At 40.6% G+C, this 12,644-nt stretch overlaps 1 protein-coding gene across 2 annotated transcripts in view; it reads right to left on the reverse strand.

Moving 5' to 3' along the window:
- The window catches only part of CLTC (clathrin heavy chain), a 29,319-nt gene that overhangs the window by 2,218 nt on the left and 14,457 nt on the right, over positions 1–12,644 (reverse strand). Inside the window, exons 13-31 of one of the 2 annotated variants that reach the window (XM_015880464.3) lie at positions 12,360–12,540; positions 11,735–11,898; positions 10,332–10,457; positions 9,626–9,768; positions 9,049–9,283; positions 8,578–8,700; positions 8,343–8,488; positions 7,993–8,176; positions 7,467–7,659; positions 6,847–7,004; positions 6,493–6,657; positions 6,296–6,403; positions 6,016–6,183; positions 5,709–5,858; positions 5,311–5,442; positions 5,033–5,143; positions 4,156–4,326; positions 3,629–3,850; positions 2,489–2,509 (exon numbers count right to left, since the gene is read on the reverse strand). In XM_015880464.3, coding sequence (XP_015735950.2) covers positions 2,489–2,509; positions 3,629–3,850; positions 4,156–4,326; positions 5,033–5,143; positions 5,311–5,442; positions 5,709–5,858; positions 6,016–6,183; positions 6,296–6,403; positions 6,493–6,657; positions 6,847–7,004; positions 7,467–7,659; positions 7,993–8,176; positions 8,343–8,488; positions 8,578–8,700; positions 9,049–9,283; positions 9,626–9,768; positions 10,332–10,457; positions 11,735–11,898; positions 12,360–12,540 — 2,901 coding nt within the window. The remainder of the gene's footprint in view (positions 1–2,488; positions 2,510–3,628; positions 3,851–4,155; positions 4,327–5,032; positions 5,144–5,310; positions 5,443–5,708; positions 5,859–6,015; positions 6,184–6,295; positions 6,404–6,492; positions 6,658–6,846; positions 7,005–7,466; positions 7,660–7,992; positions 8,177–8,342; positions 8,489–8,577; positions 8,701–9,048; positions 9,284–9,625; positions 9,769–10,331; positions 10,458–11,734; positions 11,899–12,359; positions 12,541–12,644) is intronic. The other variant, XM_015880465.3, reaches the window with a different exon arrangement.

Below are 12,644 nucleotides of genomic sequence, written 5' to 3' on the forward strand. Positions count from 1 at the left end.
AGTTGGTATTTGTATGGAGCAGACTGCAATAGCATCCGACATGTCACTTGAGCCTCAAGATTTCACTTTCCAAACCCATTCACTCATGCAATTTAAGTTCAAATGCAGAGAATGCATGTGTATAAGACTTGCTTTTTTCCACTCTAGAACTGTGTGGCAGTCAGCCTAAACCCACAGATATTCCTCTTGTGCGAGCTTTACACACAACAACAGGACAAGACTAGCCAGCTTCACCCTGCTGCACAGCAAGTGGGATTGTGCTGTTAGCCCACCCCTACAAAAAGGAAGAGAAGAAACTTCTTCTGCAGCGAAGTATCGTTTGCTACTAAAACAGATACCAGGAAACTCAGCATTGCTATGGTCTAAGGCAGGCCCTGAAACTAAAACCATATAAATTAGCTATTGATGTTTTACCTGAGAGATAAGATTTAGAGTGAAGTCAGAAACAATCACGCCAATTACTTTGTAAAACAGTAAGACAACTCGCAAACCAGATTAGTCTTTCATTTTCATGTGTCCTTAATAAAGGAGCTTGAAGATAGGTCCTCCTGTACTTACACAGGGTCAGCATTACTTGTTCAGTTACAGCATCCACGAGTTGAACAGTTTTCAGTGTAACTGTGCTACCTTAGCAATTATCTGCCGGCAGCACTAACAGCTTTCTTTCTTAATTGCAGGTTACAACATCTGTTCCTCAAACCTGTTAATTTGTAACCTCAATTAGAGGCATTACTCCAGGAAGTGGCGTAAAGTCCTGAGCTCTGAGTTCATTCATTTATCTGGCTTCCATGGCAAGCCTTTTTGTTGCCTCACACCGGTATCTGGCTTGCTGTTGTCAAAGTGCATGAGTGTATCCTTTAAGACTCATTTCCAGAAACCGTGCTGAGAACTGCACTGGTTTTAGCTCAAATAGCAACACAGTGAACATAAAAGCACAAGTTTAGAGATGCAGATCCAAGGAGAATGTGCAGAGATTGCTAATCAGCAGAGGCTTTTGGTTTACATACACTGGGAAAGCCTCCAGCCCAGGACATTCCATGCATTTTTGACCCAGTTTTGATGCCTTTCCTCAAAGTTAAACAAACAATTCCAAGAACAAGTCTGTAACCAGCCTGCAGGATGGTTCTTACAGCACTTGCTTGAGCTTCATCAGGTTCAGTACCCTAACACACTTGTTACAAGATTGTTTTAAAGGCTTTTCCACAGGGACTGCAATAAGCTGCAGAGGAAAAGTAACATGCATTCAATGTTATTGTGTTATGTGTGCATGAAAAAGAGGCAAAAGTACTGAAGCAGGAGTGAGGTCTGAAGATGACTGCCATACAGGCTCCCCCCAAAAAACCACACGCAGCCCACAGCAATGCCTTGTAGCTTAAGGATAGTGGGATGTAATTGCAATGACTGCTACACATGCGTAGTTTATGCAAACACTGCAGTTCAATTACCTTTTTTCACACACACGCTTTCTTACTGCCTCACTTACTAGCTGCTGAAGGACCTTACACTATGCATTTTAGTCAGGTTAGCCTTGAGTTCCAGTGGTGTGTTTACAGCCATCTCATCACCAAGAAGCAGTTTGCACATAGTCCATCTTGAAGCCAAGTTTGTTTGCCCTTTGCTTAACCACGTCAATGGAAAACTAAAACTTGGGCTGGTTTTAAGGAGAATTGAAGAGGTATTTGTACAGAAGGAGATGGACAGAAGCCTTAGAGATTACCCTTAGGTGGGGCAACACTGCATAGCAAAAGGCAAGTCCCAGAGTAGCCTCAGAAGAGCAATTACTTTTTTTCTTTTTTTTTCTTTTTTTTTTTAACACAGGTAGCAAAAGAAATTTAATGAAGCTGAAGAGCTTGGAAGGCAGTCTTGTTTCTTTTTGCACAACTACAAGAAATTTGCTACAGGGAAGGGAACCACAGACTTGGTCTAAAAGCTGAGGTTTTAAGTTACTACAGGATCTAGAGCATCACGTGGATTAAACTAGCACCATAAGAACTGGACACCTGAATGAGGAAGAGTCTCTTCTGAAGCAGCTAGTATCTATTATTCTGCCTACTGTCAGCATACATTAGTAATGGTCAAGAGATCAGAAACTGGATCACAGTCCTTTTAACCAGCAAATGCTATGTTGCTTTATGGAGACAGTTGATGAGACCTGATTATTCCTTACTGTAGGTCATTCTTCTGGTGAGTTTGGCAGTCAGACAGCAAGATTTGTTTATCCCTTTTATCAGGCTGACTGTGATCCAGCTGATCACCTGTATGCCCTTCCTGAGGTTCTATTAGCTTATTAGTAGCAATGAATCTACTTTTGTCCTACTGCACTAGCTACTCATAAAGTTAAACAATTTGCATATGCTTTAGTGATATTTTGTTTGGGGAAAAAGCAGTAGCAGCAGTGTAATAAACGTAGGAAAGAAAAAAAACTCATGCAGAATCCTTAGACTTAGTCCTCCAGACTTAAAGATGGAAAACAAGAATCAACTTTCACCTTTTCCTTTATTGCATCAACCTGCAAAGGAATTCAGAAGGTGCAGCTTAGAAAAATCAAATTCCATATTTAGCATATAAGAGGTAGAAACAAAAGTGTCAGGGAAGAAATAATTAAGGTACAGGAGAGTGAAAATAAAGATACACCAGAAGTATCTGCTTTAAAAAGGCAGCTCTGCTTGTTGCCAAATTGTACTGAATTGATTTCATTAGCTACAACTACAGTTATAACCTAACCTTTCAGAAGGTCACATTTTAATCTAAGAATCCTACTCCAGGACTACCAGTCCCAAGAGAGGCCTAATATTACCTCAGTACATCAGGCATATCTGATAAGCAACATTATTGCTTAGATAGCTCCCACCTCCCCCAAATTAGAGCACTTAAGGATAGCAGATTTCTATAGGACTACAGAGTCCCACCTCTATGTGTAACAGCCCGGCAAGTCTACTTGACAAACAGGCACTGTGGACTTCGTTGGCTCAAGCACTGAACTACATTTTTTACTCCTCATAGAAAAGAGTTCTGAACATTAAGGGATTTAGGCCATTTTATCTAATAACATACACTAACAGCTTCAGCAGGACAAATTTTGCAAGTGACAGCTAGCATTTAGCTGTGACTAATCTGGTTCAAGTCTGTCAGAACACTGTCAAGCATTTTTGCCATCCTAATGCAACTTCAAGCAAGAGCTGTGTCAAACAGACAGTTAGTGTCATTAAGCATCAGAGCCATGTTTTAAAGTTAAATGCACAGCAGACAAAGTTAACTCAAGTTCTAGCTATAAAAAAGCTTTTTTAGTATACAGTCTAGAATTTAGTTAGCTTATTCCCTGCTGGGATTTCTAATTGACATGGCATATAAAAAGCCTGAATCCTGGAGCTACTTAAGACACTGCCCATGGCCAGGCAAATACTACTGATGCATGTTCTGTAACTGGTAGAAAGGGTGGAGTCTGTAAATGTTTCAGTCTCTTAGAGGGCGAAGTCTCTCCCCAGATGGACTGAAAAACAAGTGTGGACATGGACAGACAGACATTTGACAAAGCCCATATCAATGTTAGTAGCAAGCAGACAGTCTCAAGGCATACGCACCACAGTGACTAACAAGCTCTCAGTGGTGGAGAAGCACCTGCTCTTACCTTGGTCAAGTACTCCTTCATGACCTGAATAAAGTATGGCATGGCAAAGTCCATGATGTTGTGCCTCCACGCTGTTTCCAAGACAACGTCAGGCCTTAAAAGATCATAGCAGGTAAAGAGACAAGCACCAAAGCATTCCTTCTTGTTCTCCTGCAAGAACCACTGCAGCAATTCTTCTGCCAACTCAGTATCTTTGGATTCTGAAGCATATTGCATTGCATCCTACAACAGGAGAGAAACCAGTTAGCTTGATGTACCACGGTACATTCACTGACATGGATGTGGTATTCAACTAAGCTGCAATTTATTGCTGATATTAGCAGAGAAGAGGCACTCTAAAGTTTGTTTCTAAGAATTCTGCAGCAAGATTTGCCAGATTAGCAAGAGTACCAAGAGGCACCACCTAGTGGCATCCAAAAAGATGCAGCTTGACTGGAAAGTTAAGAGAGATCAAATTTGAGAGTCTGGGAGTCAGCTGAAAGACTCCAAATAAGTCTATACTAAACCAGATCTGTGTAGTGTCTTACCTTATACAGTCTGTCTTTCTTACAGAGTTCCACACTCTGCTTCCAGCGATTGTTTCCTTTGAACAGGTATGCAGCAATCCTTCGGAACTCTATCAGCTCGTGTTTCTCCAAACGTTGAGCAAGAGAAATGTTGTCAAAGTTGTCATAAGCATCTATAGAAGTCCTAAGGGCCTGGGTCAAGAACAACAAAAGTTACTCACATCTCACAAATACAACTGCGTCCTGAAAGATGCAATTATTTTCCATACTTCTTAGTTCTGTAACTCTAAGAAGACAAAGAATTCTAAATAGACCTGCAGAAAGATCTATATTTTTTGGACAAGCTGGCATTTGACACACATGGAGTTCAAAGTATTCCAGTTTATAGTCTTCAGTAGTGATTGCTGAAGTTAAAATTCTGAATATCTACTGTACAAGCTACAAACAGTACAAAAGCTAGACGTAACTGTTTGACCTTTCTTCAAATTCTTTCTTTAGCATCCATTGTTTTCTTAAAATAAATGCTAGATCTGTAACATTCAAGGCAGGAATCTGCCACTCTCCTCAGTAGGAATAACCCAGAAAGCTCCCAAGAAGCCATTGACAGTTCTTCACTTAATCCTTCTCTAGCCACTGCTAGCCCTGCTTGAAGCCACAAAGAACACGTACACTTAAGGAATGTAGGTTAACAGCAAGCAGGCCGAACCTACTGAAAACAAGAGAGAAACCTGTGCTTCTAAACATTAAAGACATACTTAGAACTCTAGGTTAATACTGACACTGAAGCCAACTTAAACAGAACTCATCTGAACTTTACAAGTAGATCCTTCTGTTTTAAATCCCACATAACACAAATCCATTTCTGTTTCACTGATTACCCTTTCAAGACAATACATACTTGGTAGTCTTCTTCAATAATGAAGAGGTTGTTCAGGGACTCATTCACTGATTTGTTGTTGTGATTTTGAACAGAGCGCAAGTAAGGTTTCACCAGGGGTAACTGCTTAACCTTCAAGGAAGCAGAAAGATAAACTTAAGTCATGGTAACTCTTTCTAGACACCCCTTAGCACCCTCTCTGAGAGGCAGTGAAGTAGCAGACTGTTTTAAAATGCTGCTATAGCTAAATGCTTTTCCAATTGCAACTTATTATTTGATCTGAGAAGCAGAAAATTTACCTTTGTGAAGAAGGTGACAGCACGAGTATGGTCAAGACGAGGGGACAACACCATCAGCAGATCATTAAGCAACAGAGGTTTGAATTCCAAATAGAATTGAACTGCTTTGTAGTACAGCTCCACATTGGCCACCTAGAGATGAACAAGGACATACATTAAGAGCAGAATCTTGACTGTAAATGAATCCAAATGAAATATGGACATTACATTAAGGCATTCCAGCACAGCCAAGCCACAAATGCAAGACTGTCTCTAGAAGTCTTCTTAGCTACTGTAGTTGATTTGTTCTGAAATTATGTGGCAGTACCAAGAACTTTCAATTTAAGCAGGCTACAAGCAAAGAATGGAAGTGTGCATAAAGTTTAAAAGTTTACCTCCTCCCACTAGGAAAGTAATACCTTAGTTATGATATCTTTGAATTGTCCTTCTTTCCATGCATCAGTTGGGTGATTCATCATTGTGATTATGGCATTATCATATTCTTCATACTTATCATATAAGAACACCAATTCAGCCCAGAGATGGGCTTGTTCTGCAGCTCTCAGAACCTAAGCAAAGAGCATTTTAGAAATTCCAATCAATATATGCATATATTGCTATCAGCATCCAACAGTACTTAAATGTGGCTATTGCAAAATCTAGGGTACACACAACCCGGACAGATGTGTTTTAAGTTTCAAGTTTAACAAGTCTGAGGCATCTCACCTTGGGGATGTTGACTCTGGACCAGAACAGCTCCAAGTGCTCCCTCATCTTCTGTGGTTTGAACTTGGAGTAAAGAATGGCTAACTCTGTAAACATCCCCATGTGTGCTCGCTCAAGTCCAAGTGCTGCTTCCAACATAGTTATCAGCTCTTCAAAATAGCCACGATCCTAAAAAACACAGTTAGAGATGTTTCACATTAGGAACCAATCTGACTGATGGCCAGCTTTAGCCTAAGTTCTCTATTGGCAGCGCAGTCTTTGACTGTACAGTCTTAGTTACCTGGTAATAATTGATTAGCTCTTCCAACTCATCTGCATGCACTACAATGTGAAGTCCACACATCTGGGCCAGGCGGAATTCTTTTCCATCAACACAAGCAAAGCAGACCTGGAAAGGACAAATGCGTTATAGCTTGTAAAAAGCCTCTGAAGAGGTTAGAGCTTTGGAGTTCTTTAACTTATTCAAGCAGTAAGTACCTCTTTCCACGTGCGAGTACTGTTTGCTTTGCGAGCACCATCCACAGCCGCCTGGTATTCACCCAGGTGAACTAAAGTTGAGGCTAAACGGCCAAAGTTGGACACGTTGTTATACAAGAGCTTAGCAGCTTCATACATCTTTTCATCATAACAGCGATCACCAACCTGTAGGAGAGCATAACCAAGTTATAAGAGCTGTTCAGTCAGACTTAAAATATGTAGCATTCAAGCCATTATCAAAATGGAAATGCATTTAAGGTTCAAGACCCACATATTCAAAGGAATAGAAGATCCAATGCCAGTTTATCAACAACACCTACTGCTGATACAGCACTGAAAATCAGCCTCACTCACTTGCTGGATATGCGCATTGTTGGGTCCATTGATAAATTCTTCTAGCTCTGCCAGACGGTTTGTTTTAGCAAGAGCAAAGATTAATTCTGTTTCCACATACGATTCCCGGGCCTTCTTGCGTGCCATCTGAAGATATTTCACCAGTTCCTCCCAGTTTCCTATCAAACAGAGTTCAGAATATTTACTTGTCACCACTGAGATCACTGGTGCTTTAGTTATACTACCACCTCAACCTACTTTTCCATAAACAGTTCAACAGACATTCCCCAACAATTAAGGCCAGCCTTTATACGGCATGTGCTACATTAGATAAGGTCACTTTATGACAGGCCCAATTGAGTCAATTCTGATATTAACTGCATGCAAAGACCTCCTTAGAAGCAACTGCTCTGACAGAAGCCTCCAGCTATGTAAAAAGGGTAGCTATAAGACAACTGATTATCTGCAAAATCAGTACAGTATCTTCTCCCACCCTTCTTTAGGGCAGTCTTTGAAGGATCAGATTCTTCTGCTCACATCAAGAAATAAGTTTGGCAGAACTGCAGTTTGAGCAACAAATCATGCAAAAAAAAGAACTAAGCAAGTTCAACAGCAAAGTTTTATATAAAACTTCATCATACCACTGGCATTGGCAGCTTGAACAACTTCCATGTACGAGGAAGGATCATCTGCTTTAATGTATGAATCAATTGCTTCCTTTACCATCCCTTTCTGAAGCTGTGCTTTAGCCAGCTGACTCCACACAGCAGGCTCATTGCAGCGTTCAGCAAATTCATATGCACGATCCAGGTTTCCAATGTGCTCTATTAATACCTACAGAAGGGGTTACCACAGTCAGTCACTATCTATTAAGTTTTACAAGGTAATAAAACTGTGTTTCATATTATAGCTCTTCAGTGAATCCACAGTAGCTTTTAAAAAACAGACAATGCTACACAACACACACAGTACTAATATTTCATGCTTAAGAAGTTTCCCCTCACTAGAGGATTGGATACACACTGAATACTGGTTCTACTTCACAGGACAAGACAGAGAGCAGCTTTTGGTGCTAACTGGTGTTAAGTACCAAAGTCACAAGTTAACAACAAAGCCTTCATGTGAGGATGCACATATCATAGTTATTACAGACAGTTTTTAAGATACCTGTACAGCCGATGTGTTCACATCAAACTTCCTGAAGATGGCAAATGCCTCCTCAAAGAGCTCATTACTGATAGCGATATTGGCTATGTCTGGAGCATCATAGTTATCCAGGCGATTGATGTATTCCATGACACGGGTACGATCAGCCTTAATAGCTGTAAGAATTAGCAGGTTCTGCAGGTTCCTACACAGAGAAAGAAAATACTACTATAAATCAAGTAATGAACAAGAGATTTACCCTCCCTTCTGGAGAAGTTCCTTGTTTGTTTGCTGTTCCACATCACAGCAGCTCAATGCTCACATCAGCTATACATTCAAGTTTCTTGCGATCCAGTTTTGACATTACACACCTGTGCTCACTGAATACAGAGTTATCGAGAACTATTTTCTCCAGCAGTTCAATAAGCTCATTGGGAAGATCTGCAGTCATGAAGGCCTTCACAGTGACAGATACCTCCTCAGGATCCTGGGTCTCTGACAGTGCAGTCTGTACAACCTGCAGGCAGTTGTTGACAAGTCAGGTGAGTCAGGTGCAAGGAAGTCAGGTTAGGATAGCAAAGGCTTTTAACTCTGTAGCTGATATACCTGGTCAATTAGTGGCCTTCTATATGGGTTGCTTTCCAGCAGCACGCTGGCCCACAGTTCAGGGTCTTTACGGCGAACTAAGTAGCGGGAAAGGCTTTTGAAGAGAGAGTTCTCATTGCACACCTAGTGAAAGGAAAAGGCTTTTCAGAATGAAGTCACAACCATTTGAGCCTACTACTAGCAGACAAACTAATTGCACTGCAACATCAAACAAGCTCCCCTGAGATGCAGGCTAGAAATGGCAGGCTTTGATACTACCCCCATCCCCCATTCTAGAATTTCCAGGGGAAAGCCCCATTTCTCATTCATGTGCAGAGGGCCAACCAAACAGCTACCTATTCTGTTGCAAGCGAGCAGTTTTTAGCTTAGTACTTTTTATGAAGTTAATGCTGTTGTCATCCATAAGCTTGATATCCCAGTGATATTCATGCTAGCACTTAACCCACAAGTCCACAGTTTGGGCATACGTACATTGATCAGTTCCAAATCACATTGTCCACGTTCATAAGCCACACAGGCCAGGTGCGGGTCCCTCTTCTCACAGTACTTGCCAACAACTCGGCTATCATAGTAAGGATTCTCACGCAAAAATCTTTCTGGGTTGTTGTTGCTATCAATGTATATTTTGGCCAATGCATTGTGTGTTGCAGGCTCCTCACAACCCTCATGAATTCTTGCCTCCAGCCAGGGCAAAAGTAGTTTCAGCCTAGAAGGAAGGTGGGTTTTCTTGCATTAAAGGTTGAGTAAGTAATCACTTGTATAGTTTCTTCACTGTGAAAGTCAGCTTTAGTGTGTGAAGGAGTCAGTAATTAAACCAGAGTTTCAGTACTCCATTTTGGCTCAGATTCTGTTCCACTACAAAAGGCTACTTAATAGAGGTCCTCGCATCAGCCAAAAATTAAAGCAGACTGCTGCTTTCTCACCCAAAGGCAGCTTCTGGCTGTCATTACCAGATTTAGTTACTTAATGAGGACGTGCATGGATGAATGAACATTATAACCATTACCAAATGTCTAGCAGCATCAGGAGACTTGCAGAAATGTAATACCTGTTTCTCTTCTCAACTTCTGCAACAAGTTCATCAGTTGAAAACTGGCCTCTCACTACAAGGATAAGGTTCTTTATCACATCTTCAGAGCAATCCACATCAAGCAGTCCCCCAATAACAACAGGCAGGCGGCTTGGATTCACCTAAATAGGATCATTTTAAGAAGTCAGCATGTTGCCATACAGCACAGGTATTTCTCCCCAGAAGAACACATAAAGGATGCTTTGCTCAGAGTGACCTCACCTTCTTGCCCTTTTTTTCCCCATCTCCTGAGGTTCTGAGCACATAACAAGAAAACAAATCAGTTCTCCAGTCATAACCAGTCACTGGCTCATTAGTGCTCACTCCCCATAGGAAGACCTGCTGAGCGAACCAATTTGTCCCTGCAAGAAACTGTACAGAACTGCCTGCCCTCCCTGTCCCAAAGCTGGAAGTTAAAACTATCTTAAAAAACCCACAGTTATTCTATCAAGTCTTCCGCCTTTATGAGGCATATTTCCAGTGCTACTGCTCAGTTTGACTGGAGAATAAATTAAAGATGTGACTCCCATAAAGGTTAGTTTGTCAAAGGCCATTAGTAGATACTTAGACATCACTCAAGGCTTTTTTACCAAATAACTACAAACATTATGCTTATAGCTGCATCCAACACTAGAAAGGTTGATCGGTTTGATTCACTAAAGCCAAGTGACTGGTTGGAGCTTACCTTCTGCACATAAATCTCAATATATTTTTGGAGATTATTTCTATATAAGTACAGCACCAAGTCGTGGACAAAGTCGAAGCGATCACATACAATGATGAGCGGTAACTGGTCAGTGAGTTTAGCTTCCTACAAGGAGAAGAACTTCCATTATATGATTTTGTTCTCAGACTTAAACAGACAAATACAACTAAACACTTGAACTTAAAAGCTCAAAATTCAATGGTTAATCAAATAACAACAGTGTATTACTCAAACTTGTCGCTTGCAATATGCAGCAAAACGGAGTACTCACACCCATGTCAGGGCATACAGCAAGAAGCTTTCTGAAGTTTAACAGTGGTTCTTTGCATGGCAAGATCTATGAAGTTTTACAACACAGTACAGCTATTGTAAGTCTAAGCTCTAGGCAGCATTTTTAGTCGCCACTGGTGTTTGGTGTGCAGGATTAGCACTCTGGGATTTCAGAAAGAATTCAACCAAGACTTGAGTTGTATGTCGCAACAAAAAGCTTACAAACAGAATTGACTTTAAGTGTCACGTGTCCTGTGATACCTTACAGCGATGGATTTAGAGAACAATAAGAATCAAACTAGTACTAAAAATGTTAACCAGATTAAGTTAGCTAAAACCATTCCAAGCATCAGATTACAACAGTTACAGCACAAAAGCTTGCCTATGTGCTGGACACTAGTCCAGACATGTATTTCAGATCACTTATTTGAACATGCACATCCCAGAATATAATCCTACATATACAAATCATAGTTAAGGACTTTACACAGGGAGGCCTGTACTGGGAGATTTACCTGGTACATGTCCTGCACATTCCAGACATGGAACAGCACAAAAAACAATAGCTTTCATCAGGAATTTGACAGCTCAATAACTTAACTTAGCTGGCTTGATCAATTTACATACCTTACAACTCAGTGAAACCAGGTATTTTTTAAATAGAATACTCATTTCAAATGAGTTTTGCCATCTTCAGATACAATCAGCAAAATCTAAGACTATACTATGTAACTGACAAACACGAAGGCAGGAAATGTTCCCAGATAAAGTTTTCCCCTCCCACACTGTTTCCACTATTTCTAACAAAGTTACATTCATCAATAAGCTCAGTACTGACAATAGGCTATAGAATCCGAACTTAGAGTGCATTATCTTTTTCCACTCTTCTGAACTATGTCGGAGATACTTTGAATCCCAGCAGGAATGATCAGTTATCATGTATTTACACTGACTGGCATATCCTAGCAGAGCTAAACCACAGTTCATTTGCCTGAAGTTTTCAAAGAAAAAGATTTATCTTCACAAAGCTGTCTCATTTTGTTGGCAACACAGACCATGTTTTATCAGAACCCCAAACAATTCAAGGCCATCCACCGCTATCCAAATGTTACCTTGAGGAAGTTTTTAACACGTTCAGGATCATAGCAGTTGCTTTCCCTGCAGATTCTTTCTACTTCTTTAATCTGTCCTGTCTTGCATGCAGCTTGAATATACTTGAAGTGCACATCCGGATCCTGGCTGAAGTTTACAATGGAGCCCAGGAAATAAAACAAACCTTGAAGGAAACAATCAACATGTTATTTTGCTAGTACTTGATTGGAGAACTATTAGCTTCTGAGAAAGTCTGCCTAGTTTTGATTACAAGAGAACTTGAAACTGGATTACTGCAGAAGTTTACAATGACTACACAAATTTATGATGAGCATTTTGGACAAAGGAAGAATGCTAGAAGTTTCCTCAGTTGCAGTACTTGACTTTTTAGGTTGCCTACAGCTCAAAGCTCTCTAGCAGCATTCAAAAAACAAAGTGAAATATTCCAGACAACCAAGGTACACAATACTGAGTGTTGGTGCTGATCTAAAAGAGAAGCTTTAAGCTTTTGGTCAGGTTTTAAGGTAGTTTTGAGGAAGAGGTACTTAAGAAAAATATGTCTTTCAACAGGTAAGAAAGTCCTTCATATACACTTGTACAAAGGTGAGCACTAGTTCCTCTTGCTACACAGGAGCATGAACTCACCTTCGAAGCTCTTGAAGGACTCAAACAGCTCAATAAGTGACTGTGTCGACAGCTGTTCATGGTACTTTGAAGCTACCTGGACACAGATCTGCAGGTTCTGGCGAATGTTGGCAGATAACATAGCACGCAGACACTCCAGTGAATCTTCTACTGACAAGGAGCCAAAGTAGTTCACTAGCCACTGTAGAAACACATCAGCCATTTCAGACCCAAGTGAAACACTGTACAAGCTGAAATCAGCATTGAAAGAAATGAACAATTGCCTGGTTTTTGCTAGATTCAGGA

This window comes from Coturnix japonica, chromosome 22 (assembly GCF_054131305.1).
Source record: "Coturnix japonica strain WE chromosome 22, WE-NBRP24, whole genome shotgun sequence".
NCBI lineage: Eukaryota > Metazoa > Chordata > Aves > Galliformes > Phasianidae > Coturnix > Coturnix japonica.